Source organism: Hylobates moloch, unplaced genomic scaffold, assembly GCF_009828535.3.
Source record: "Hylobates moloch isolate HMO894 unplaced genomic scaffold, HMol_V3 SCAFFOLD_4, whole genome shotgun sequence".
Lineage (NCBI taxonomy): Eukaryota > Metazoa > Chordata > Mammalia > Primates > Hylobatidae > Hylobates > Hylobates moloch.
The window spans coordinates 113005519-113030599 of NW_026652279.1; the positions used below are offsets into that span (position 1 = coordinate 113005519).

The 25081-nt window shown below is 41.2% G+C and overlaps 2 protein-coding genes across 3 annotated transcripts in view; one reads left to right on the top strand and one right to left on the bottom strand.

Annotated features, from left to right (window-relative positions):
* Window positions 1-1997: 1997 nt before the first annotated feature.
* On the top strand, window positions 1998-24477 carry SERPINE3 (serpin family E member 3). The gene is given in 8 exon segments (XM_032150931.2): window positions 1998-3381; window positions 6758-6991; window positions 9510-9719; window positions 10692-10890; window positions 17507-17607; window positions 23710-23796; window positions 24250-24370; window positions 24372-24477. Coding segments are annotated over 8 exon segments (1314 nt in total). The 5' UTR covers window positions 1998-3125.
* Window positions 11666-25081, bottom strand: part of INTS6 (integrator complex subunit 6) — a 104068-nt gene continuing 90652 nt past the window's right edge. The window contains exons 19-20 of one of the 2 annotated variants that reach the window (XR_004247759.2): window positions 16653-16812; window positions 11666-12218 (exon numbers count right to left, since the gene is read on the bottom strand). The gene's annotated coding sequence lies outside the window, so the exon portion shown is untranslated. Of the gene's footprint in view, window positions 12219-16301; window positions 16813-25081 lie in introns of those variants that run through there. The other variant, XM_032150928.3, reaches the window with a different exon arrangement.

Below are 25081 nucleotides of genomic sequence, written 5' to 3' on the forward strand. Positions count from 1 at the left end.
ACTTACCCAGGTTCAAGGCTGAGTACACAGAAGAAAAATCACTTGCAGTTCATCTTTCATTCATTCACACTTTGAAATGTTTAGCCTATATAGAAAATGTTAATTTCTATATGTAAAATTTCCCTAGCATTTTTCCCAAAGGATGCTTCTTAAAAGCAAGTTAGAATGGTATATTCATAGAGTTAGAAATAAATGTTTGTAGAAGTTACACAAACAACCTTTTTTTAATTTGGGAAATCTTTTTATAAGCTTCTCTCCACTGCTACCACTGGCAAATAGTGAATCAGCTGTTTCCCCTGGAATTCCTGCTACAGGGAGCTCACAATGTGACAAGGCAGTCCTCACAAGTTACTGCCGCTCCATCACCATCAACATCTAAAATACGCAGGCAGTGAGCAAAACTCTAAGTCCCACAGAAGCTGAGCCCAGGTTACTGGTTCACTGCCATATGCCCAGAACCTAGCAGCACAGTGATTTGTGACCAAGCAGGTGATCAAGAGATATTTGTTGGATGGATGGATAGGTGGATGGATGGATGGATGGATGGATGGATGGATGGATGGATGGATGCACGGACAGATGGATGGATGGACAGACGAATGGACAGATGGATTGATGGATGGACGGATGGACAGATGGATGAATGATATGCCCTCTCTGGGTGCTATAGAATAAGTTAAACCTGTTTATTCTCCTTTCATACTATGGCTTAGAGAATACCCTGTCCATTCACAATTGCATTGAATCTAAAGTAAAGATTTGGGGACATTTTATGTGATGCAATTACAGAACTGTAACTATCCTAAGACCTGTAAACAATCCCAGGTTTGGGTGTCAGCAATAAAACTCTTTAAAGTGAATTACCCACTGATTACAGGTGTATGGGTAGTTGTCAAGTGAAAACAGTCCATTGATTTTCAAATATTAACACTTACAGATGCCTGAGAGATAATTATTAAGAATTGCATTCAGTTCTTCTTTAATCTGTAACCACATATAAGCTACCATCTATTTTGAACTTAATACAAGGCCTAAGTCCTTAATAGAAATGTATGTAATTCTGAATTGATCACAAGGACAGACTTTTGACAGAACCTGCTCATATTTTTCAAAAATATGTGTCTACTCATTGACAACATGGTCTCTTTCTCAAATTAGTCATTGGACTTACAAACTGTTGTATCTGAGAAGAACCAGATTATTAATAACTCAAGTTGCATATATAAATTAGTGCATTCACTTTGATTAATAATAAATGAGGCGAGTCACCCTGCTCCGAACTGATCGTGCCATATCTTGCGTCGTTTTCTCTTTTGCAGAATTTTTTTTCATTTGCTGAAAGTTTAAATCATGCCCAATGACTGATTTATTGTTTTCTTCACAGGAGGAGGGGGGAAGCATTAGGTACCTGGTACCCAGCAAAAGCCCAACAAGCAAAGTTATCAGTGGAATTCCTCAATGTGACAAAGGGCTGGATGAGGGGTTCCTTGCTGGTACAACCAGGTCACAAGCCTAAGAAGGCTTGACGGGTGTGGCTGGCTCTCCCCCCACAGCCCTGCTCTGTTCCCGATCTGGGCTTTGCTGCCCTGGGCTGGGCTGCTTCTCCTGGCTCCCTGCAGGACCTCCAGGCTCCAGGAATTTGGACCGAGTGGTAGAGACATCGCCGGCAGAGACGGCAATCGCCAGCTTCCTCTCTGCGCTGTCTTGTGATTCAAAGCAGATTCTGCTCCACTTTTTTAAAAGGGGAGCACATGAATGCTGGAGACCCACAAGAACAGAGTCGAGCAAGGAAACGTGCAACAGTGATACAAAAGTCCGTGAGTAAGTGGCTCATTCGAGGTGAGCCATGACAGGGATTTGTTCATGGGGAGCCCAGGGACATCAAGGTCTGATTGCTGAGAGTGTTCTTGTGGGAGGTGGAGTTTTGCAAATGATCCTGGGCTGGGACACACACACACACATAGAAAGAAAGAGAGAGAGAGAGAGAGCCCTATGTACCAAGGTCATCCAAGCACTGCATTTGTACTTGGCTGTAGGGAGGAAGGGTTGGAAAAAAGAGAAGATGTTTTCTATCTTGGACCTTTACCTAAAATAGGCACCATCATGCTTAGTGGGCTTGCTTGCAAACTTCTACAGGAGGGTGAGTTGGAGAGAGAGAGTGTGAGTGTGAGCAGCAGGGTGAGCTGCTCACTGGTGAGTCCAGGAAGTGACTCTGGACCTCCTCTTACATCAGTCTGGTATGTACAGTCAGGCAACTTAACAAAAACTGCTGCTGGCTGGATGTGTGGCATGGTCATTGAAAACATTTTTTTGCGTTGCCTTTCTCTTCTTGCATTATTTTCTGGTTAAAGATCTCTCTTCCTTGGAAGAGTACATTTCTGTGGTAGGAACTATCTTTGTGAAAATATTCTTTTTTAGAGACTAATTTGCATCACAAGAATTCTGATATTCAAGGTACAATTAGTTCATGTATCAATATTTTAATGCACATAGGTATTCTCAAAATTTTATATACCACTCATAGAAGACCAGGATTTGACTCACAGCACTGTTTCTTTTCCCATATAAATGAGTCACTGGGCCTCAAAGGTTCAATCATCCTCTTTATAGATGAAATATAATAGCAGATACTAGTGAGATTGTTGGGATTATTAACTGCAAATGTACAAAGTCCCTTTTAACATAGTAGATAATTATTTATTATTATTCCTGATAGACACGGCACAGCTATAAGCTGGCTAAATACCAAGAACAATGAGTAGGATTACCTCTTATATTTCTTTTCCCAACATAATGCTTTGCTTCTGATCTGACCAGAGCTTTGCCAAAGTCACACATCCAGTAAGTGGCCGAAGCAGATCTTCAGACCTGCAGTTTGGCTGCCAAAGGACCACAGTGAGTATTTCTAATGCTGAAACAAGAGGGTGCAGCTCTGCAGCCCAGACAGGTGGGCCTCAGGGTGGGTAACCAAGACAGCTCAATGCATGTCTCCCTCAGCCGTCCCCAGCCCCTAAAAACAGAGCTGGGGGTCCCAGTCCTCTGTGGGATATGGCCCTCTTTCATCACCAGCTTCCAGCCTACCCTGCATCTCTTCCTTCTGAATTGCAGGAACCCTCCCAGCCTTCATGTCGCCTTTCCTGATAACCCTCTTTCTCCTTCACTCTTGCTTCCTCCGAGCAAATGGCCACCTCCGTGAAGGAATGACATTGCTGAAGACTGAGTTTGCACTTCGCCTCTACCAGAGCGTGGCCACGTGTAGAAACGAGACGAACTTCGTCATCTCTCCTGCTGGTGTGTCCCTCCCCCTGGAGATCCTGCAGTTTGGAGCAGAAGGGAGCACTGGCCAGCAGCTGGCAGATGCCCTGGGGTACACTGTCCATGGTAAGAGGCCTGCCCACGTGCACACTCACTTACCCTCCTGCTCACACTCACACTCGCTCTCTCCAGCTCACCCTCCTGCTCACACTCACGCTCACTCTCTGCAGCTCACACCCCTGCTCACACTCACTCTCCAGCTCACCCTCCTGCTCACACTCACGCTCACTCTCTCCAGCTCACCCTGCTGCTCACACTCACGCTCTCTCTCCAGCTCACCCTGCTGCTCACTCACGCTCTCTCTCCAGCTCACCCTGCTGCTCATACTCACACTCACTCTCTCCAGCCCACCCTGCTGCTCACACTCACTCTCTCCAGCTCACCCTGCTGCTCACACTCATTCTCTCCAGTTTACCCTGCTGCTCACACTCACTCTCCAGCTCACCCTGCTGCTCACACTCACACTCACTCTCTCCAGCTCGCCCTTCTGCTCACACTCACACTCACTCTCTCCAGCTCACACTCACACTCACTCTCTCCAGCTCACCCTGCTGCTCACACACTCTCTCCAGCTCACCCTCCTGCTCACACTCACACTGTCTCCAGCTCACCCTCCTGCTCACACTCACACTCACTCTCTCCAGCTCACCCTGCTGCTCATACTCACACTCTCTCCAGCTCACCCTGCTGCTCAGGCTACCTGGGAGATAGGGAGCTCAGCTCCCTATGGCATGCACATGGGGAAGAGTGATCACTGGACAGGTCTGTGACAGAAGGCATTCAGACTTTGGGATGGTGGTGACCCTTGAATTTTAAGGTTCCCTTCTAACCTAATAGGTTTCATGGCAATGTTTCAGTTTCATTTGACACACCCTAGCATAGTGCTTTCCTAGGTGCCAGGCAGTGCTGGAGGCACTTACAAACATTAATTGAATTAATTGTCACAACAGCTCTGTTGAGGATGATAATTTTATTATCATCCCAATTTTAGAAATGAGCAAATAGGCATGGAGAATTGAAGCAACTTGCTCAAGTTCACAGAGCCAATAAGTGACAGAGTTGGGACTCAAGCCCAGGCTGCCTGGTTTCAGAGCCCATGCTTTTGACCAACCTGCTTTTATAAATCTGTGACTTCTAGCCAGTGCCAGATCTGCCAGCTTATTTCTGTGGATTATGTATTTTAGAGCAGCTCTGCCGGCAGCAGCATGAGTCTTTCGAATGCTGGGTCAGCTTCCCCTCTGCTTATGCTCAGTGCCTCAGCTCAATGCCCGGCCTCAGAACCAATCTACCAGCTCCAGCTAAAACAGACACTCACGCACATAACATTTTTCTTCCTAGACTAGGATCTAGGAATTCAGCAAAGATAGAACAAAAAAAAAAAAAAAAAAAAGAGGCTATGAGCTCTGCGGCCTCATGTTCATTCAAAGTGGAATGAAGCTGTCCTAGGCAGGGTCGTCCCAGCCCACCCATTCTTCACCCTGTGGGTGGGCAGGGCAGTAAAGCCCCACCACCTACACCTGGGTGACACTGAGCACCTTTATTAATCTGTCTGGGCCTCTGCTCGCTCATATATAAAATGGGGATAATAATAGCCCTCAATTCACAGGACTGTCGAAAGCATTCGGTGTGATCAGGAGTGTTGAGTGTTTAGCACAATGTCTATGAACACAGTCAACCTCTGGCATTTTTTACCCTGTCATTGCATATTCTGGCAGGTCTAAAAATGTTCTTCCTGTGTGCAAATGTGCATAGACAAACCAGGCTAGGGCAGAGAAAAGATTTCACACAAAAATTCACTTCAAGCCAACTTACTCTGCTATTTTAATGTTTCTGACTAAAAGAATGCGGGTCCCCTGGCCCAGAGAGGGTGGAAAGATGGAGAGGAGAGCTCTGTGACCATTCCTCAGGTTACACCACACTATGGACAAGGGAAGTGTTTCAATTCTTCTCTGCAGACAGTCAACATTCCTAGGAATGTGATCTCAGAAATACATGTGACCTTCCTGGATAGAGTAAAATCTGATTTTAAGTATGTTTTTACCCATTTTTTTCTTACTACACTCAAATGCAAGCACTTAAGTTAGGCTGATTCATGAGATCAAGATTCTGAGTCAGTCTTTTGCAATTGTGGATTCTCGGAAGCAGCTTTGGTAGTGAACATATTGTGGACAAGTGATGTCTGCCTACTATTGTCCTCTGCAGCCTTGTGGCTGGGAGCCCTGGCTAGGGTGGACTCTGGGTTCCTGTGCCTCCAGAGAACATTAGCCAGGAAACTCGGGGGTCTGCTGCTGCCTCCTGGCTTGGCTTCTGCAACATGAAGGGTGTCAGAGGGGACAGACCCCAAGTGAGTGAGAGTTTCATCCCAGTGAAAACCAGCTGGAGCCAGGTAGTGGAGGAAAAGATACCCAGCATTTTGTCTTACAGGGAGGGTTTGTAGATAACTGCAGGGCTGTGCCCAAAAGGGAATAGAGGCAGCCTAAGCAAGGGGGCTTCACTTCTGGAAACACTCAGCTTTCATGTATCAGGAATGAGAAGCTTGGGGTACGCAACTGTGTCTAGACTCACCAGTGGGCAAGAGCCCTTGTTCCAGCTATGGGATGCCTGGGGGAGGACAGAAGCTGCAGCTTGTGAATAATAGCATGAAAACAAAATCCACTATTGATCATGGAAAGAAGGAAGCAATCTCCTGTATAAACAGTAAATAAATAGAAGTCCAGCTGTCATCCACGAAGGTGGAAGCTATCAACTCTCTCAAATGCTTATTACTTCCTTGACATTCTTGCAGCCTTTCACTGACATTAATAACACAAGCTGTCTGCTGGGTCTTAGGGAAAGGGGGGATGGGAGGAGTTCTTACCTTTCCTCTGTATTTCTCAAATTGAAAGCATAGTTCTAGACAAGGCTGAATCCAAATGTTACTCAGGCTCATGAAACGCAGTTGTGGGAATGGATTTAAACCTCGGTACAAGACATATTGACAGCACAACATCCTGGCCACCTCCCATCATTGTCACTGTGACATTGCACATAGATCTCCTGATGTTGTGTTTGAAACCCCGTCACCCTGCACCTTGGACCTGCTGTTTTCCCAGCCCTAGAATCTCTACTCCAGCACACATCAACCTTCCTAAAGCAGAAAATTAAGGAAGAATAACCTCTATTCATCTACATGATGTTGGTAGTGTTTTTCTATTTGACTTCATTGCAGCCTGATTTCTTTCAGATCTAGCATGGTTTCTTCCCAACTGTTAATTGGTGGATCCAGGCTGATTCCTGAGCACATTAGCTATGACTTTTTCAAACTGGCTTTGTATGGTAGATGAACCTTATGAGCAAGAGTGGAGTTGCTGGCGTTCCATCTCAATGCAATGTGTGCTGGAGGTTGTGCTAACTCCTTACTCACACTCACCATTGTCAACTTATCCCAACTTGTTTTTCACAGACCAAAGGGTGAAAGATTTCTTGCATGCTGTTTATGCCACACTACCCACCTCCAGCCAAGGTGCCGAGATGGAGCTGGCCTGCAGCCTTTTTGTGCAAGTGGGAACGCCACTGTCCCCCTGCTTTGTGGAGCAGGTCTCCTGGTGGGCTAACAGCAGTCTGGAACCAGCCGACCTCAGTGAGCCCAATAGCACCGCCATCCAGACTAGCGAAGGGGCCTCCAGACAGACTGCAGGTAAAAGAAAACTGTCCATTTCAACAAGGCTAAGGCAGAGGGCTGCAGAGACAGAGTCTCACCCATCACTTGTCAGAGGCCATGGTGCTCAGGCCACCTTCAATTACAGCAGAAGTTTGTCCTCTTACGAGATCCTACCCTTCAATGACAAGGGGACACTGAGTCCCTTTCTGCCTCTCTTCCTGCTCTGACCCTCCCCCACACAAATATACACATGGGCACACAAACACACACGAGCCATGAGAGCCCACAAGAACACAGAAGTGTACTCTTCAGAGCCTCCCACCTCGGAGGACCCCACAGGCTTTCTCCCATGCAACTGTCCCCCCACGGAGCTCTGCTCTCATCTATAATAAACCACCTGTGATAGCAAAATGCAACGGGAGCCAAAAAAAGTGGTTTCCTGGGAATTTAGGTTAAGGAAATAATTTAAGAAAAAGTTACACACAATAAGATGTTTAGCTCAGTGTTATTGAAGAAAGAGACTTACAAACAGCCTCGCTGCCCGGCAATGAGGTGTGAATCAATGTAGCACAGCACCTGCATGTTATGCAGTTGTAATTATTACAAAAGATAATTAAAATCATGAACGCTTACTGAGTGTTTATTTAGTTAGCACTGCTCCAAGTTGATTATCTCAGTTTACCGTCACAATAATCCTAAGGGGTAGGCGCTATTACTCTACCCATTCCATAAATGCAGAAACTGAGGCACAGAAGGCTCACCCTCCTGCCTAGGGTCCACAGGCCAGGATTCTAACCCAGGTGGTCTGGCTCCAGCATCCTTGATCATTTCAAAAGTTTCACAGCAATGTGGAGAACATTCAAGACCCAGTGTTAGTTAAAAAGCAAAATAGGATTGGGAGGCCAAGGCGGGCAGATCACGAGGTCAGGAGTTTGAACTAGCCTGGCCAACATGGTGAAACCCGTCTCTACTAAAAATACAAAAAATCAGCCAGGCATGGTGGCATGTGCCTGTAATCCCAGCTACTCGGGGAGGCTGAGGCAGGAGAATCGCTTGAACCCGGGAGGCAGAGGTTGCAGTGAGCCGAGACTGCGTCACTGCACTCCAGCCTGGGCAACAGCAAGATTTCATCTCAAAAAAAAAAAAGCAGAATAGGAAGTAATATGTATACTATGACTGAGTGGAAAACGGTGAGTGTGTGGACAAGGGTGGCAGAATTAAATGCAAAAATTAACATCTTTTGCGATAAAGTTCTCTCTCGTGCTCTTATATTTTACCATGTCTTTTCAATTTACTTAAATATGTTTAATTCCCTGCTCACATCCTTGTGCTGCCAGGGCGTAAGGCCAGAGAAGCAGCTCCCAATGCATGGTGATTGTCCTCTAAGAAAAAGGGGCAGTTGGCTCAGTTGCTCAGAGCACAGAGTCCAGAGCCAGGCTGCTTGGGTTCAAATCCAAGCTTTCCATGGAGGCGCTGGGGTTCTATTTCAATGCAATCCACATTGCATTGGCTAATTGGGTGGATGGTGGCTTCACCCCTCATAAGTATGTGTCTTTACCCAACTTCTCTGAGCCTCAGTTCCCTCACCTGTGAAATAGGGAATAACAATAGAACTGTTAGGAGGAGTCAGTGAGGATTTGCTAAAGCACTTAGAACAGAGCCTAGCACAAAGTGTGTGCGTATTAAACAAATAAACAGCTGGGACAAAAACTATCCCCATAGGGGTAGTCTGCCTGCTCCTCTTTCTGACACTGCATGAAATTTTAACTGCAGCCCTCCAAAGACCATACCTTGAATATTGTTGTCTAAGCAAAGGCTCAGTGAGAGATTCAGCTCAGCAGTGGGGCAGGGTGGGGACTGGGGGCGACAATGTGCAGGATCTCCCATCACAGCACATACTCCTTCCAAGAGTCTGCCTGGGGAGGAAATGTCTAATAATTCCTAGGAAATGGCCCCAAACAGAACCAGGAGCAGAATCCCAACCTGTTCAGAAAAGAATAAAAAGCAGGGTCTTCAGCAACAGCTGGTTATAAACACATATCAATTTGCAATTAACAGATTTTAATAAATATGCTACAAACCCAACTCCAGAGATGCCTCACTGCCCCCACCTCCCCTGACTGGTCACCCAGGTGTCAGGACTTCTGAGTTCTCACTTTCCATTTCCCTCTCCACACTCTCATTCCCCAGCAGGGGTTGTCATTGTCGCCCCCATATCCAGCCCTACAGAGTCTCTGACTCCGGCTCTGTGAGGTTATCTTAAAGACTCTAGGTCTAGGATTTTTATAAAATGACCATATCGCTCAACAGTCCCCAAAAGTTGAGAGCAGCTCCTGGTGCCTTGGGTCCCTGACAGCACAAGGAGCTGAGACAGGGAATTAAATATTCTTAAGTAGACTGAAAAGATATTGTAAGATGAAGAGAGAGACCACCTTAAGCAAAAAGACCTTCATTTTCACATTTTAACTCTGCACTCCTCATCCGCACACGCACTGGGTTCGGTTCAGTTTCAATGCACATTTAACCCACAGCCCCCTTGCTTTCCTGCTTGCAGGTGAGGGCCCCAGTGAGGGCCCTGGTGGCTGGCCGTGGGAGCAAGTCAGTGCAGCATTTGCTCAGCTTGTGCTTGTGAGCACCATGTCCTTCCAAGGCACTTGGCAGAAGAGATTCTCCTCCACAGACACGCAGATCCTGCCTTTCACCTGTGCCCACGGCCTCGTCCTTCAGGTCCCCATGATGCACCAAATGGCCGAGGTCAACTACGGTGAGCTCTGCCCCTGCTGGTTTGTCTAAAGGGAGAGGAAGCCCGGGCCTGAGGGCAGGAGAGAGGAGGCCAGGTCCCTGCTCCTAAGGGATCAGGATGTATTTCCACAGGGTCCATCTGCTGGACTGGGCGTGCATGGCGGAAGGAAAGACTAGAGTGCCTGGAGACTTTAGAGAGGAGTGTTGGACAGTGTGCTCTGACAGGACAGTGAGGACACAGATGTGGAAGAGAAACTCAGTTTCATGCTTGACATTTCCTTCTGCACTAGTAGAGTTTGGACCAAACTGCCACCCTGGCAGGCACAATAGGCTGGGATTGAATTGGCTGCTTCTTTAAGACCGGGTACAGTAGTACCCTGTACCCTTACCCATGATTTTGCTTTTTGAGGTTTCAGTTATCCACATCAGAAAATATTAAATGGAAAATTTCACAAATAACTCAAGTTTTAAATTGCACACCCTTCTGAATAGTGTGGTGAAATCTCCTCACGTCCTTCTCTGTTCCACCTGAGATATGAATCATCCCTTTGTCCAGTATCTCCAGGCTGTCTACAGTATGCCCGTTAGTCACTTAGTAGCCATCTCAGTCATCAGATTGAGAAAACGTAGTATATGCGGGGCTCATTACCATCTACAGGTTCAGGCCTCTACTGGGGTTCTTGGAGCATATCTGCCAAGGATAACGGGGCACTACTCTGTGGTTCTGCACGTGCCATCATCCCCCCCCATACCCAGCCCTACAGAGCCTCTGCCTCTGGTCTTGTGAGGGCATCTTAAAGACTATAGGTCTAGGATTTTTATAAAATGACCATATTGCCCAACAGTCTTTGGCCTGAAACTGCCTCCTGAGGATGAGGTGGATGCTCCGTTTTATTGTTTCCAGTCCTCTGAGCCAGCCTCTCTCAGGGTCTGACACTGGTTCATTCTCCTGGCTCCTGGGACAGAGCTGACCTCTGATCCACTGTACCCTCAGGTCAGTTCCAGGACACTGCAGGCCATCAGGTGGGGGTGCTGGAGCTGCCTTACCTGGGAAGTGCAGTGAGTCTGTTCCTGGTGCTGCCCCGTGACAAAGACACCCCCGTGAGCCACATCGAGCCACACCTCACAGCCAGCACCATCCACCTCTGGACCACCAGCCTGAGGAGAGCCAGGATGGATGTGTTCCTGCCCAGGTGAGCAGCTGAGTCCCCCTTACAGGTGCTGTGCAGCCAGCAGTCAGAAGAGTGTGGATTTGCACACAGGTGGTCTGCCTCTAGGGTCTGTGCTTAGCCACTGGGATGACTTGTTTAATGTGTACCCCCAGAAGTTAGGCCAAGAGGAAGTGACCCTAGAGTTTGAGTCCATTTCAGAGCCACTGCTGGCTAGCTCACGGTACAGACTGAAATGAACTAACTTCCCAGAGTCTTTCCAAGACAAGATATTCTGCCTTCACTGGGCTGGACTGGAGCCCCCCAGGACCCCCGGATCCAGCCCTAGGCTAAAACCAGTTTTTGGAGAGGAAATGTTCGTGGTTCCCTTGTAGGAACGTTGCCCAAATCTTATCCCATCCTAAGAGTATACAACTGTCATTTTTCCAAAACCAAAGAGATAAGATGACTTATGTAATTGAGCAAGTACAGATAAAATTCTGATCAGAAGCCAAATTAAGGCATAAAATTTTGACATTTTAAGTCTCTATGCAGAAGGTTCTCATTTTTTCTAAATGGAGGTGAACTCTCCTTTAAGAAGATCCAATAGGTACAAATACAAATCAAAAAGTGAAGTGGTGGCATTCTATTTTGCTTTTTCAAAACAAAATCTATTAGCAAAGCTCATAACTTTACAAAAAGATTCCTCTTAGGGCTTCTTTAAATGATGAGCTTCTGTGATATATTTGAAATCAGAGTAAATTTATAACCATTTTTTGACCAGCATTAAGCGAGGAATGTTGTCCAGCAGCCACTAGCTGCCTTGGCCTCTCTCCACTGCCTGGGCTTCCAGTAGGCAAAGGCAAAGTCCTTGGCAGTACTCCCTCGAGGAGTTAAAAATAAATCTATGCACTAGAAGGAAAACATACAAAGAGAGACCCAGCAAGTTAAGGGCCAAGGTCTAAAGTGAGATCTGGCATAGCCCAGGGCAAAAGGTGCACTTAACTCTAAGGTAAAGTGTATCTCTCAAAACTAAATATTTGGACCCCAAACCAAAACCCAAATACTGGATATTTCAACAGATCTCTCAGGGAGGGAGCAGAAGCAACCCTAATCTTCCTATTATATTTGAGAGAAACTCAGCAAGGGAAGGAAGAGCAGTGTTCCATGTCAAAAGCAGAGAGAAAAAGGAGGCTGGTGCGGGAATTTACCCCAACCTTTTTGGGTTTAAGAGACAGATGGTGGGCCTCACCCTCGAGCAGCTCTTCCCTGGAAGAGACCCCAGGGAAATTCCCAGCTCCACTGAGAACTCTCCACCGTCCTGATTCTGCTTTTAGAAGTCTCAAATCCTCAAGCAGTGATCCTGAAAAACACTGGCAGGCAGGGAAGGCAAGGCAAGGCAGAAATCTTAGTAACACAACTATTAGTTAGCACTTAACCTCATTCTGATAATTTTTTTTTTTTTAAATCTCCTTAAGACTACCAAGACTGCTGTCCAAGAAGGATAGAGGTTTTTAGGAAAATGAAGTTACTTCACAAGTAAAACTAACCAAGTTTTTCTTTTTGTTTGTTTTTAAGCTAGCTTTAAATCCTTTGGGGAACAAAACAGAAAAAGTAAAAACTGTTTTAGATCTAGATTTAGATATAAACTTTGGATCACGGTAGACACAAAATCAGCTTTTAGGCAGGAATTTATCTCCCATTCTCTCAAATCACTCATTCTTCTTTTAGTATGACTTGCTCTACAGTCAGCAGGCATTTTTCATTTAACAAGAGCAAAAAAATGTTGCACACTATGGGTAGCAGTGCAAAATTGTGTGGCTATGAGATGTGCTTTCAGGTTAGACATCACCAAGCAGTGCACTAGTAGATTCTGGATGAATTATGGTGTCTAGCTTCCAAAGTAACCTTTTATTTATAAATAAACAAAAAAGTGCATAGGGACTGTTAATCTTCATGAGGGATGCTTAGCATACTAAAGGAATAATCAAGAAAACCAAGAATGTGTTAAGGGTTATTTATAACCACAATCATGTGATGTCCCACAAGAAAGACTAATAATGCCAAATATGTATGTAATGAATAAAACATTTGATTATTAGGTCAACATAGAAGGCTGAGCATGAGCATGTTTTGATATTAGATATAATATATATCTTCTTAAAATCCACCAGATCCCACATATTCAAAATGAGTTTTGCCCTTCCTTCCAGGAGCTGCTGATTATCATGGTGTGTGGTTTATGCTTTTCTAGGAGTGTTTCTTTTTTAAAAAATCAAGGTATAATTCACATAAAATTCACCATTTTAAAGTACACATTTCAGAGGTTTTCAATATGTTCACAAAGTTGTGCAACCATCACTACTAATTCCAGAACCTTTTCATCACCTCAAAAAGAAACCCCATATCCATTAGCAGTCACTCCCAACTCCCCTCCCACCTCCTAGCAACCTCTGATCTACTTGCTCTCAATAGATTTGCCTATTCCAGAATTTCATGTAAGTGAAATTATACAATTACATATTGTACAATTATACAATGTGTGGCCTTTTGTGTCTGGCTTCTTTGCATAATATTTTCAAGGTTCATAGTAGCATGAATCAATACTATCTTCCTTTTTATGACTGAATAATATTCCATTGTATTGATATACTACATTTTGTTTACCTATTCATCAATTTATAGATATTTGAGTGCCTAGACACATTTTGGCTTGTTTTAACTTCTTGGCCACCAGAAACAATCAAGTGCACATTTTTTTGTGTATATATATTTTCAATTATCTTGGATATACACCTAAGAATGCAATTACTAGGTCATGTGGTAACCCTCCATTTTACGTTTTGAAGAACTACCAGACTGTTTTCCAAGTTACTGCACCATTTTACATTCCTACCAGCAATGTGTGTGGAATCCAGTTTCTCCACATCCTTGTCAACACTTGTTAATGACCATCTTTTTATTTTAGCCATTCTAGTTGGTGTGAAGTAGTATCTCATTGTGGACTTCATTTGCATTTCCCTAATGACTAATGAGGTATAGAGCATCTTTTCATGTACTTGGAGAAATGTCTTTTTTGTAGAAATGTCTATTTCAGAGGTTTCTCCCATATTTAAATTGGTTGTCTTTTTATTATTGAGTTGTAATAGTTCTTTATTCTGGACACTAGTACCTTAACAGATATATGATTTGTAAATACTTTCTGTCATTCTGTGGTTTTTCTTTTCACTTCTCAACGGTGTCCTTTGAAGCACAAAAGTTGTTAATTTGGATGAAGCTCGATTAATCTATGTTTTCTTTTGTTTCTTGTGCTTTTGATGCCATATTATTCTATTGAATAGACACCATTGTCTAGTGAGGGTCACACAAATTTAGGTTTATGTTTTTTTCTAAGAACTTTATAGGCTTAGCTCTTACATTTAGGTCTTTAATCCATTTTGAGTTAATTATTGTATATACTATGAGGTAGGGATTCAACTTCATTCTTTTGTGTGTATCTATCCCTTTGTCCCAATATCATTTGTTAAAATGATTTTTCTTTCCTCCACTGAATTTTCTTGGCATCTTTGTCAAAATCAACTGCCCATAAATGTATATTTCTGGACTTTCAATTCTATCCTATAGGCATAGATGTTTGTATGTTTGCCAGTACCACACAGCCTTCATTACTGTAGTATGAGTCCTTCAACTTTCTTCTTTTTCAAGATTGTTTTAGCTATTCTGGACCCCTTGCATTTTCATATAAATTTTAGAATCAGCTTGTCAATTTTTGCCAAAAATGCAGGAGGGATTTAGACAGGGATTGTGTTGAATCTTTAGATCAATTTGGTGAGTATTACTTTCTGACAATATTAAGTGTTCTGGGCCATGAACTCAGAATATATTTCCTTCCATTTAGGTCTTTCTTTGTTTCTTTCAACAATGTTTTGTGGTTTTCAGTATGCAAGTCTTGCACTTCTTTTATTAAATTTATTCTAAGTATTTTACTCCTTTTAATTTTTACTCATTTTCAGATTGTTCTATAGTGTATACAAACACAATTGATTTTTGTATCTTAATCTTGTATGCTGCACCTTACTGAACTCATTTATTAGCTCTAATAGGTTTTTTGTGTGTGTGTGGATTCTTTAGGGTTTTCTATGTATAGGACCAAGTCATCTGTGAATAGAGATAGATTTACTTCTTTATTTCTAACCTGGATGCCTTCTATTTCTTTTTCTCATGTAATTGTCCTACTCACCCTCCAGTACCATGTGAAATAGAAGGGGTCAGAGTGGACATTCTTGTCTTGTTCCTGATCTTAGGGGGAAAGCTTTCAGTCTTTTACTGTAAAGTGTGATATTAGCTGTGGGGTTTTTGTAGCTGCCCTTCATCAATTTAAGGAAGTTACCTTCTATCCAAAGTTTGTTGTATGTTTGATGTTTGTTTGTTTTTAATCATGAAAGGGTGTTGGACTTTGTCAAATGCTTTTTCTGCATCTACTGAGATGGTGATGTGGCCTTTGTCCTTTATTCTATTAATATGGTATATTATATTAATTGGTTTTCATATGTTGAACCCACTTTGCATTCCTGGGATAAATCCCACTTTGTCATGGGGAGATTTATATGGTGTTGGATTCAATTTGCTAGTATTTTGTTGAAGATTTTGCATCTATATTCATAAGGTATATTGGTCTGTAATTTGTCTTTCTTGTACTATCCTTTTCTGGTATTGGTAAAGGGTATTTTTTTACTCAAGTTATTTTTGTAGCATTTCTTCTGGATCTGCCTTCATAGCCATACAAGACAATCACTCTAATCTTTTATAGTCATATCTCACTTTTACTGATATTTTTAGTTTATGAAAAATTATATTATCCAGTTTTATTACCCACCATAATCATATTTAGTTTCAAATAGCCCTTAATTAACTCTTTCTCAATATAATTGAAAAATAATTTAAAAATCACAATGGTAACAATAAGTGCATGGGCTGTGCTGGGGATTGTTCCAAGCACTTTGCAAGGATTCATTCATTTAATCTTTACAACCCTACAAACACACATTACAATTATGGTCATTTCACAAATGAGGACTGTGACAAAAAGAAGTAAAGTAACTTCCCACGGAGGTAAAGTAACTAGTTTGCAGGTAGTTACTTGATCCGGGATTCAAACTCAGGCACTGGGTTCCCCAGTCCATGCTCATAACCACTGTTTCAGCATTTAGAGGTTTCAAAAAGGATGTGTTTTCAGTACTTAAGAAAATTTCATAAGAGAGAGTCCAAAAATTTTTTGGAGAAATATCAGCATACTTGGAGAAAGTGTATTTCTTTTTTGGAAACTATTCTGAAGATTCAAAACATACCTTTATGAGAAAGTATGATACTTTTGTTTAAAGTATGAGTCATACTGTCTTGTATAGCAATGAAGACCTTTGATATTAAATGGTCTTGTTCAATATTTTTACTCTCCTGTAAGTTCTGTATTATTTATAGAAAAAGACCATCTAATTTCCATTTTGATCTTTTTTATTTTCAAAGAAAAATAATATCAGCAGCCTTTTAAAGGATCCTTCAACAGTAAATTTTTAAATGCCTTGTCCCTGGGGAAATATAAAATTGGTGTACTGATTCTTTGTGCTCAAAGGGTTTACTAGGAAAACCAAGGCTTTAAGTTCCATTCTTTTCCCACTGTGCTCCAAAGGCATAAACTGCACATAGCAAATATGAAAATATATTTTATCCAGTATAAACACTCTATTAAATAAAATACTCTATTAGTTGTCAATAAGGCAATTAGTCAACAGCCTCTTTTCTGCACCTACTATATGTGAGATGCCACACGAGATGGGAGGTAGCAAAATGTAGGTGATTAGAGCATGGGCTCTGCACACACACAGGCTTGATTTGAATCGAGGTCCATCACATACTCATTATGTCATCTTGGGCAAGTTTCTTAAACTCTTTAAGTCTTGATTTTCCCATCTGTAAAATGAGGATAATAATAACATAGTTATATGAAGATGAAATGAGATAATCCACATAAAGCTTATAGTATCTAGCATAATGTAAGCACTCATTAAATATTAATTTTTATTAAGAAATAAAAATGAATTGGAGCCTGGCACAGTGGGGCACACCTGTAGTCCCAGCTACTCTGGAAGCTAAGGCAGGTGGATCACTTGAGGCCAGAAGTTCGAGTCCAGCCTGGGCAACATAGGGAGACCCCATCTCAAAAAACAAACAAGTGTTTAAAAAATGAATTGGGATAGCCACTCTTCTCAGGTAGTTTACAATAATATAAATGACACTAATAGGAAGCAGAATGTTCTATATATCATAAGAGCAGAACAAAGTGTTAATGGGGCTTTAAGAACCAAAGGTCACAAAATAGCTGAAAAAGAGGAGGTAACAACTGAAAAATGGATAATAACTAAAAGACAATCAAAGTCAATGGGAAGACTTAGAATGAACAGCAGGAACAAGAGTACAGAGGTGGGGAAGAGCCCTGTGTGGTCAGATTAGGGCTTATGGGAAGGCGCCATGGAAGATGAAGCTGGAAATAAATCTGGTGGAGCCAGCCTGACTTCCAAGTTAGGGACTTTGGACTTCATGTGGTGTGTATGAAAATATATCGAGGGAGAATTTTGAAAGTTGATGGTTTGTTTTTGCCTTTTAGGTTTAGGATCCAAAATCAATTCAACTTAAAAAGCATTTTAAATTCTTGGGGAGTCACCGATCTTTTTGATCCACTCAAAGCTAACTTGAAAGGAATTTCAGGTAAAAACGGTTTTTCTTCCAAACTTTCTAGCCTTGTGGTTGGGGCAGTTTTATCATACTTTGATTAAGGGATTCTCATTTCCACAGAGCCTTCAGTGGTAAACAATCAGAGTCAACAATATGTAAAAGAATAAGAAAGGTGCTCTGTTTTATATAAGAATGTGTTGCTTCTAATAACAGTCAAATTTGGGTTAGATCTTGTGAGGAAGGGATGTTTCTTTAGGCCTTAATCATGGTTTTCAGAAACGACCTTCACCATGGGGTTACTGTCCACAGTACACAGTAAACGGTCCCTCCCTCTAACCGTCATGACTAGGAGTGCAGCAATAGATTCTTCTTTATGACCTCCTGCTGTCCCGTCAGCTTCACAGTCACCCTTTGTTTCTACACCCTTTTCCTCCCTCCTTCCCTATACCTTCTCTGTCCTCTTCTAATAAGCTAGTCTTGAAGTCTTCCCTCATCTGTCCAATTTCCTTTCTTCAAATTACCCATACTCTTACAACCTTGCCTTAAAATGTTCTTTCCACCAACCACATTGAATTTCTTTGCACAAAGTTGAATTGCTACTACCAATCAATAGGTGCTGTTTGCTTATGATATTATAGGAAATTTATATCAAATATAAACAGGGAGTGAATGCCAGAACCTATGTTCTACAATCCTCTCAAGACACCATTGGCTAAACTATCGCCAACTCAAAGGCTCAGGTTTGTTTCTACTCTGGATAGTAAATTATCTGTGCAAAGATGATATTGTAGCTGGTATTTCCATTGGCCTTGACATTTCCCTTACCTGAAGAGCTTGAAAATCACTATTTTGAATTCTAGAACACCATAATATGGACTTTTCTAAATCTTGGCTCAGAATCTTCCTTCTTAAGCAATCACAGGAAAATTGAGATTTTGATCCACAAGAGAAGTCTTGGTTTGGGCTTTAGATGTGACCAGATTGCCAGTTACTTATCAAATAAAACACAGGAGTGAGAATCTATTCTAGAGAGTTTAAAATCTACCAGCCCTGTACTCATTGCCTGAACACGCAAAGAGATAGGCAAAGCAATAGTCAAGTTTGGGTATAGTGTCCACAACGATGCTTGGCACACAGTTGAATACCAAGTAAATATTGTTGACTTGGTCAAATGACTCAAACAGAAACTTTCCTTACTGACACAGGCATAATCTGACATTTCAGGCAAAGGAGGAACACTGAAGTGAAAAGATCAGAGGGCAAGGAAAGAGCAAGGAAGAACTTAAGAGAATTCCGTTTGATAATGTGCAAAATCTAACCAGTGTCTTCTTGCGACTCCAGAGCTCAGCCATGGCATCCCTGTTGTTGTTTGTGATTTTGATAATCAAAGTTAAAAACTATATTTTCTTCTGCATCACTGTATTTAATGAATCACTAGGGCTTACTGTCCCTTCATAACTCCTAAAGCTCTCCCTTTTATGTCCTAAAAGTACATCCTAATGTACCATCAACCCTGTGTCCTCAAAACAGGACTGATCTTAACACACATCATGTAGCTCCCCTATTGGTAAAGGCTTCCAAGGTCCACAAACTCCTCTGGCAAGATCTAATAAATAACCTAGTTTTGAAAGTACCTTTTTTGATACCAAACCTCTTTTTTTTTTTAATGCTATTCAAATCTACTTATATTTGCTCAAACCAGCAGAAAGGTAGGCAGGCAGATCTGGCTTATTTAATAATTATGAAGCAATTACCATGTGCCAAGCGTGAAGCTTGCATTCATATTTCCTACTGACAAAACATGCCAGTCTGGTAATTTTCTCTCATGAAGTTTTGTTCCTCTAAAGCAAGGGTCAGCAAACAATGGCCTACCACCTGCTTTTGTAAAATTTAATTAAAACATAGCCACTCTCATTCATTCATAAATCATCTATGGCTGCTTTCCTGTTACAGCAGCAAAATTGAGTAGTTGAGACAGACACCATATGGCCTGCAGTGGCTAAAATATTTAATATCTGGCCCTTCGTAGAAAAAGATTGCCAACCAAATTATTGCTTCTTAATGTCCTTCTTTAAACATAATCAAGAGACTAACCACTTCTCTGCCAAATGGGCTTTCAACTTAATATCCTAGAGACAGGGCCACCAAATCTCTCCAAGAAATAGTTTCCTCATTCCTAAAATGGGGGTAACTACCACTCACCACACATCTTAATTGTAGAAACAAAATCATTTACTTATAGTATGACATCAGCAGAGACCTTGCCAGAGAGTAAGTGATCAGAAAATGCTGGCCTCTCCTCTCTTCTTCCAGTTTACAAGGGATTACCAAGCAGTTTTGTACTATTGACGGAACTCCAACAACCACATCAAACATTTGGCTTTTCAGTCCCAAAGCCCAGAATCATTTTACTCAAGTTCTCTTTCCCCATTTACAAGTCACTCATCTCTTCCTTCTTGGCATCAAATATTTTTTTGCTGCCTTAAGGACTCATTCAATATTATTTCAAGGCCTAACTGAAACCAGAGTGTAGTTTCCGCCCAGTATCCTTGATAATAGATGTTATGCAGCTTTTAAGAGTAATTCCAGTTTCACTCACAGTGAAGATGCCAGCTAAAGATACTCTTCTTAAGCAATCCCACTGGCTTTAGGATCAGCAGGCTTTGATACAGACCCACGCCTCCTAGTCCACAAAATACTCCTTGTGCACAAACTTGAAACTCTGAAGAAACTGTCTTGTTCTTGGCTTGGTAGTTTCCAATCTCTGCTCGGTAAGAAGTACAAGTTCTCTGTTACTATGACTTAAATGAACAAACCAGAGTTGTTTGGTTGAGTATGGAAGTTATGTAAGTTAACTTATGCCACACCAGATGTCTGGTCAGAATTGCAATAGAAAGAGGTGCAGAGTGGGCTAGAGGAGACAAATGGAGAAAGCAACTAACCATAGCCTAATTTCAAAGGCCATTTTAGATTCTTCTTAGCACTCTCTCCTCTCTCTCTCTCTCCTGGGCTGGGTGCTACGTGTCTCTCTCTCTCTTCCCCTCTCCCCAACACTGTTAGCAACTAAGTGACAAGATGAAAAAGATAAACTAGAAGCAAGTTCTGGCGATAACATTTGAAAAGCCACTAACTCTGCCTACAGCAAATAATAATTGTAAAGACAAAAGAAACAGCAAATGATATGTTTATCCTGATTTATCAGAAGCTGAGGATGAAATGTAGGGACACAATGTTTATACAACGTCATGTTTTGAAGACTTTTAAACCTTTGAGTATGACCAGCCATACACAAAGAATAATGGTGTCCACCAACAAAGCACTGAAACAATCATTTGGCTGAGACTTGCAGATGACCTATTCTATGCCATGCCTTTCTGGTTCTACAAACACCAATCAGCATTTCCTTACAAGTTTAACAAGGTTAAAGAACATTAAGGCCATTCGTATAGTGGTAAGGGGTGTCTATTATTAATTCATCCAGCATTTACTAAACACATTTATGCACCAAGTATTTTAAATGTAAGTTGGGCAAAGAAATATTTAAAATGATTAAGACATCATTTACGCTTCTAGGAGCTAATAGTCTAAAAAGGAAGGTAAAAATCCATAGAAGATATTATGGAAGAAGAGTGGAGAGGATGCCAGGAGGGAGGGTAGGAAGAGTATCACCCCTTTGCTTTGTATATAGAATGTTGCATTGTAGGAGCAAGCGGGTTTATGGTGGGCTACAGTTTCCCAAAGTATGTTCCCAAAATGCTAATCCTGTAAATCTGGGACAGAGAATGGTGTGGGTGGTTCTATGGTTAAATGCTATGTATTATAATTGTCCTGTAGAGATTCACTATAAAAGTTAGCAGATAAGCAGCTCTAAGAAGTCCCCTACTGAAAACAAAAGTGCAAAACTGTTTAGCATCTCCCACATATATATAATCATGGAACCCTTTTACAGAATGCCACCTATAAACAATCTTGAGAACAACTTTTGGGAAAATAGGGTGTATGTCCCTCAATGGCACTAAGCAGCTGTCAACACTTCAGGGGAGTAGAAAAAGACCAGGAGAATCCCTTTGTGCTTGACTTCTTCTAGGTTCATTTCATTAGTTGTGTAATATTTCAATAGCTACTCAATAAAAAATAATAGGAATCTGTAATACAAGATCAAGCAGGAGGAAAAATGCGAAACCATAGCTGACTCCCAAATTCTTATTTTTATCACATGTTGGTCTTTTGAAATGTCAACTCTTACCAGAGATAAAATTTAAAAGATGCTGATGCTGATGCTGGGGCATGACATAGGCTATGGACCTTGGTTTATGGCTGTGCAAACATATAAATGTCAATTATTGGACCACTCCTATAGTCCAATGGAGAGAAACTGTTTAAATGAAACTCTTCAGTTGCAGTTTCAAAATACTGAAATAGCCTGGCCCATCTAACCAGACTCATCCACATCAACTGGTCCCATTTCTCACACTGCCACGGTGCCTAGACTAACACAGACACATTTACTGTATTTTAGCTGATAAGGGGCTTCATAGTGAATCTCTGCTTATTTCACCAACATTCATTTAAAATGTTCAGACACCATCCTATATAGTAATGAAGTCACGGAGATTAGTAAAAGCCTCTCATGACTGTCAAATAACCATTCTTTAACCCTAAAGCTCTCTTTGTAACTTTGGCACTGCATTTCAGTTTGCTTAGTAATTAGCTAGTAAGAGGGGCTAATTATTGATAGTGAAATTTGTTTCTTAAAGACCCTACAGAAAAAGACCAACGGCTAAAATAAATCAAATTCTTTGCTGATTTTAGGACAAGTGACACTAGTGAATGTTTCTATTGATTTTTACTTCCTCTGGCCCTTCCTGTCCCCTTCACTGATGCTGGAAAATAACTGTTCCTTACAGTGAATATAGCCAACTCCCAACATCCTGTGCACACCTTACTTACAAGATGGATGGAATGCCTCATATTCTTTATTTTGGTCTGGTTTTATTCTCTCATGGCATTCATGGGCTATCTCCTTTATGTGCGTGACAAACACAAACCAATTTAAGCGTTAGTCTAAGATGAAACAAACCTCCCTCACACAGTATGTGTTCATCAAACTTATCATTTTAACATTCATGCCACAGATACCTCCCAGGGGCATGTTGGAGTTGACTAGCATACACTTTCTGAAAGGTGGCAGTGTTTGAGTGGAGTGGAGGGGTGGGATAGGAGTGGGCTTTCAATCAGAATATTCTCAACTCTGCTTTTCAGATGCGTGATCTCAGGTGAGTTAACAGCTCACTCTAAAATGAAAGGATTGGACTGAATGATTTCCTAAGTTTCTTCTGGTTCTAAATCTTTCATTTTTTACTGTGTCATCAAGTATCCTTTCATCTTTGGAGCTGTTTAAAAATGGTTAATGATTAGCTTACAAAAATCAGCCAATTCCTCTAAATTATCAGTTAGTCCTATTTGCTAAACTTATAATCTGTGAAACTGTTAGCACATAGAACATTTATACTAACCTCTCATTTGCTTTGTAGATTCTAGCCCATGAGGCAAATTGCATAACTGATACACCTAAGTATACAGAATACAGTCATGCAACACTAGACACATTAATATTACTCTGAATTGTGCCTCAATAAAGCCTGTAATAAAAACCTGTGACTTTATCATTTAAAAGTGGCTCTTAAAATGCAGTCCAAAAAGGCATTCAAGGGAAATGATCTTGGTGAAAATGATTCCTGGGCTACAGAATCTGTATTTTAACACATACCCTATGATCACTAAAGTTTAGGAAATACTGGCTGAAGGAGGGATTGTAGTTTTAACTAGAAATCATTTCTGAAAATGAACCACTGAAAAAATGGGGCAGTGCTCTGAATATTATTTTGGGAGAGATTACATACATTTAACAAATTGAAGTTTTGAAAGTTTGGTAACACATTGAGTCTTAAGAATTTTCCAAACAGCTACCTGAGACTCCAGTAAAAACAAAAACAGAAATTTCCACTCTTTCCCTAGCTACACAGCAGCATTGGATACTAAAAATTTTGTAAGTACATTTTTAAAGAATGTGTTCTAAATGTGTTAGAAAAATGTTAATGAGCAACTCACATTTTTATCATTTTCTGTGGTTAGGCCAACATGGTTTTTATGTTTCTGAAGCAATCCACAAGGCCAAGATTGAAGTTTTGGAGGAAGGCACCAAGGCATCTGGAGCCACAGGTATGTTCAGAGAATACCCAGTCACACTGCTCACCCATATCTACCTTTCTTAAATTTACCTAGTTGAATCGTCACACTTCTGAGTCTTTCCATAACCCCCAAGTTCAGGTGTGGTATAGCATTTTTTTTAAAAGGAACACTAAAGAAAACAAAAAGTTTTTGAAAAATGATGGGGAAGAAGAGATATCCATCCCATAAAAATCATTCTGAAAGTTACCTTCGATAAGGAATTTATTCCATGGAATGTGTTGAAAACAGGAGACAGGATTGGCTAAATGGCATCTTTTCTCTTTAATTTTCCCATCTGCACCCCCATCACAACAGTAAACAATGAAACGCCATTAGGATGCTTTGATTTCTTAAAAAATTATGGGATATAACTTACTTCATAACCAAGTTATTTTCTTAAAAATGCACAGAAAATGCAATGGGATTTTTCTTTCTTTCCTGCAGCTCTGTTGTTATTGAAAAGGTCTCGGATTCCTATTTTTAAAGCAGATCGGCCATTCTTCTATTTCCTGAGAGAACCTAACACAGGTATTAAAGTATTTTTTGACAGGATTCAGATAATTTATGTGTCTCTTTAGCAACAAGGGCTCATTTGTCCACTATCCCCTAGCATTCTTTCTAGCTGTTTTTATGGTGCTTCAGAAGCTTCTCAGTTGCTGTCTTGTATCCTAAGAAAGGGGACTATTTCATAAGTATAAAGGAAACTTATCCTCCTTGTTTTTTTACCTTCTCATTCTCTCAGCTCATATATAGTTAATGCAGACTTTTTAAAAATGCTATAGGTTTCTACTTCTGAAGATACTTGGAAAAATCATGAAAGTAAAATAAATTATAAATCTTGCCCTTTTTTTCCCTTTGTCCCCTAGCTTTCTTGTCATTTTAGAGTTTTTTCAGGTCATTAGAGTATACCAGAGTAGTCCTCTTGTGATCCTAGTATTCTAATGAATGCACCTGGATTTCTATACTGTTCTGTTGATCTTTCTCAAAAATCAAATGTTTGCCCTAGTAAGTCCTACTACATAACCTTATGGTAATTCAAAGATGGTGTGGTACCGGCAAAGCCTCAGTACATCAGAAGGACACACAAATATCCTTAGGCTTCGACAATATTGAACAAAGTCTTTAGATTATTTCTCTTAATGTTCTTCCTCCCCCACTCACAATTACTTAGCCTAGGAAGGAAAAGAGATTCTCAGTTAAGAGTTGTTGGCAAGTCTAAACAGTGTATTAAAAAGAAATAGGATAGAACAAGACTAATAAAATCAAGCAAAGGTGG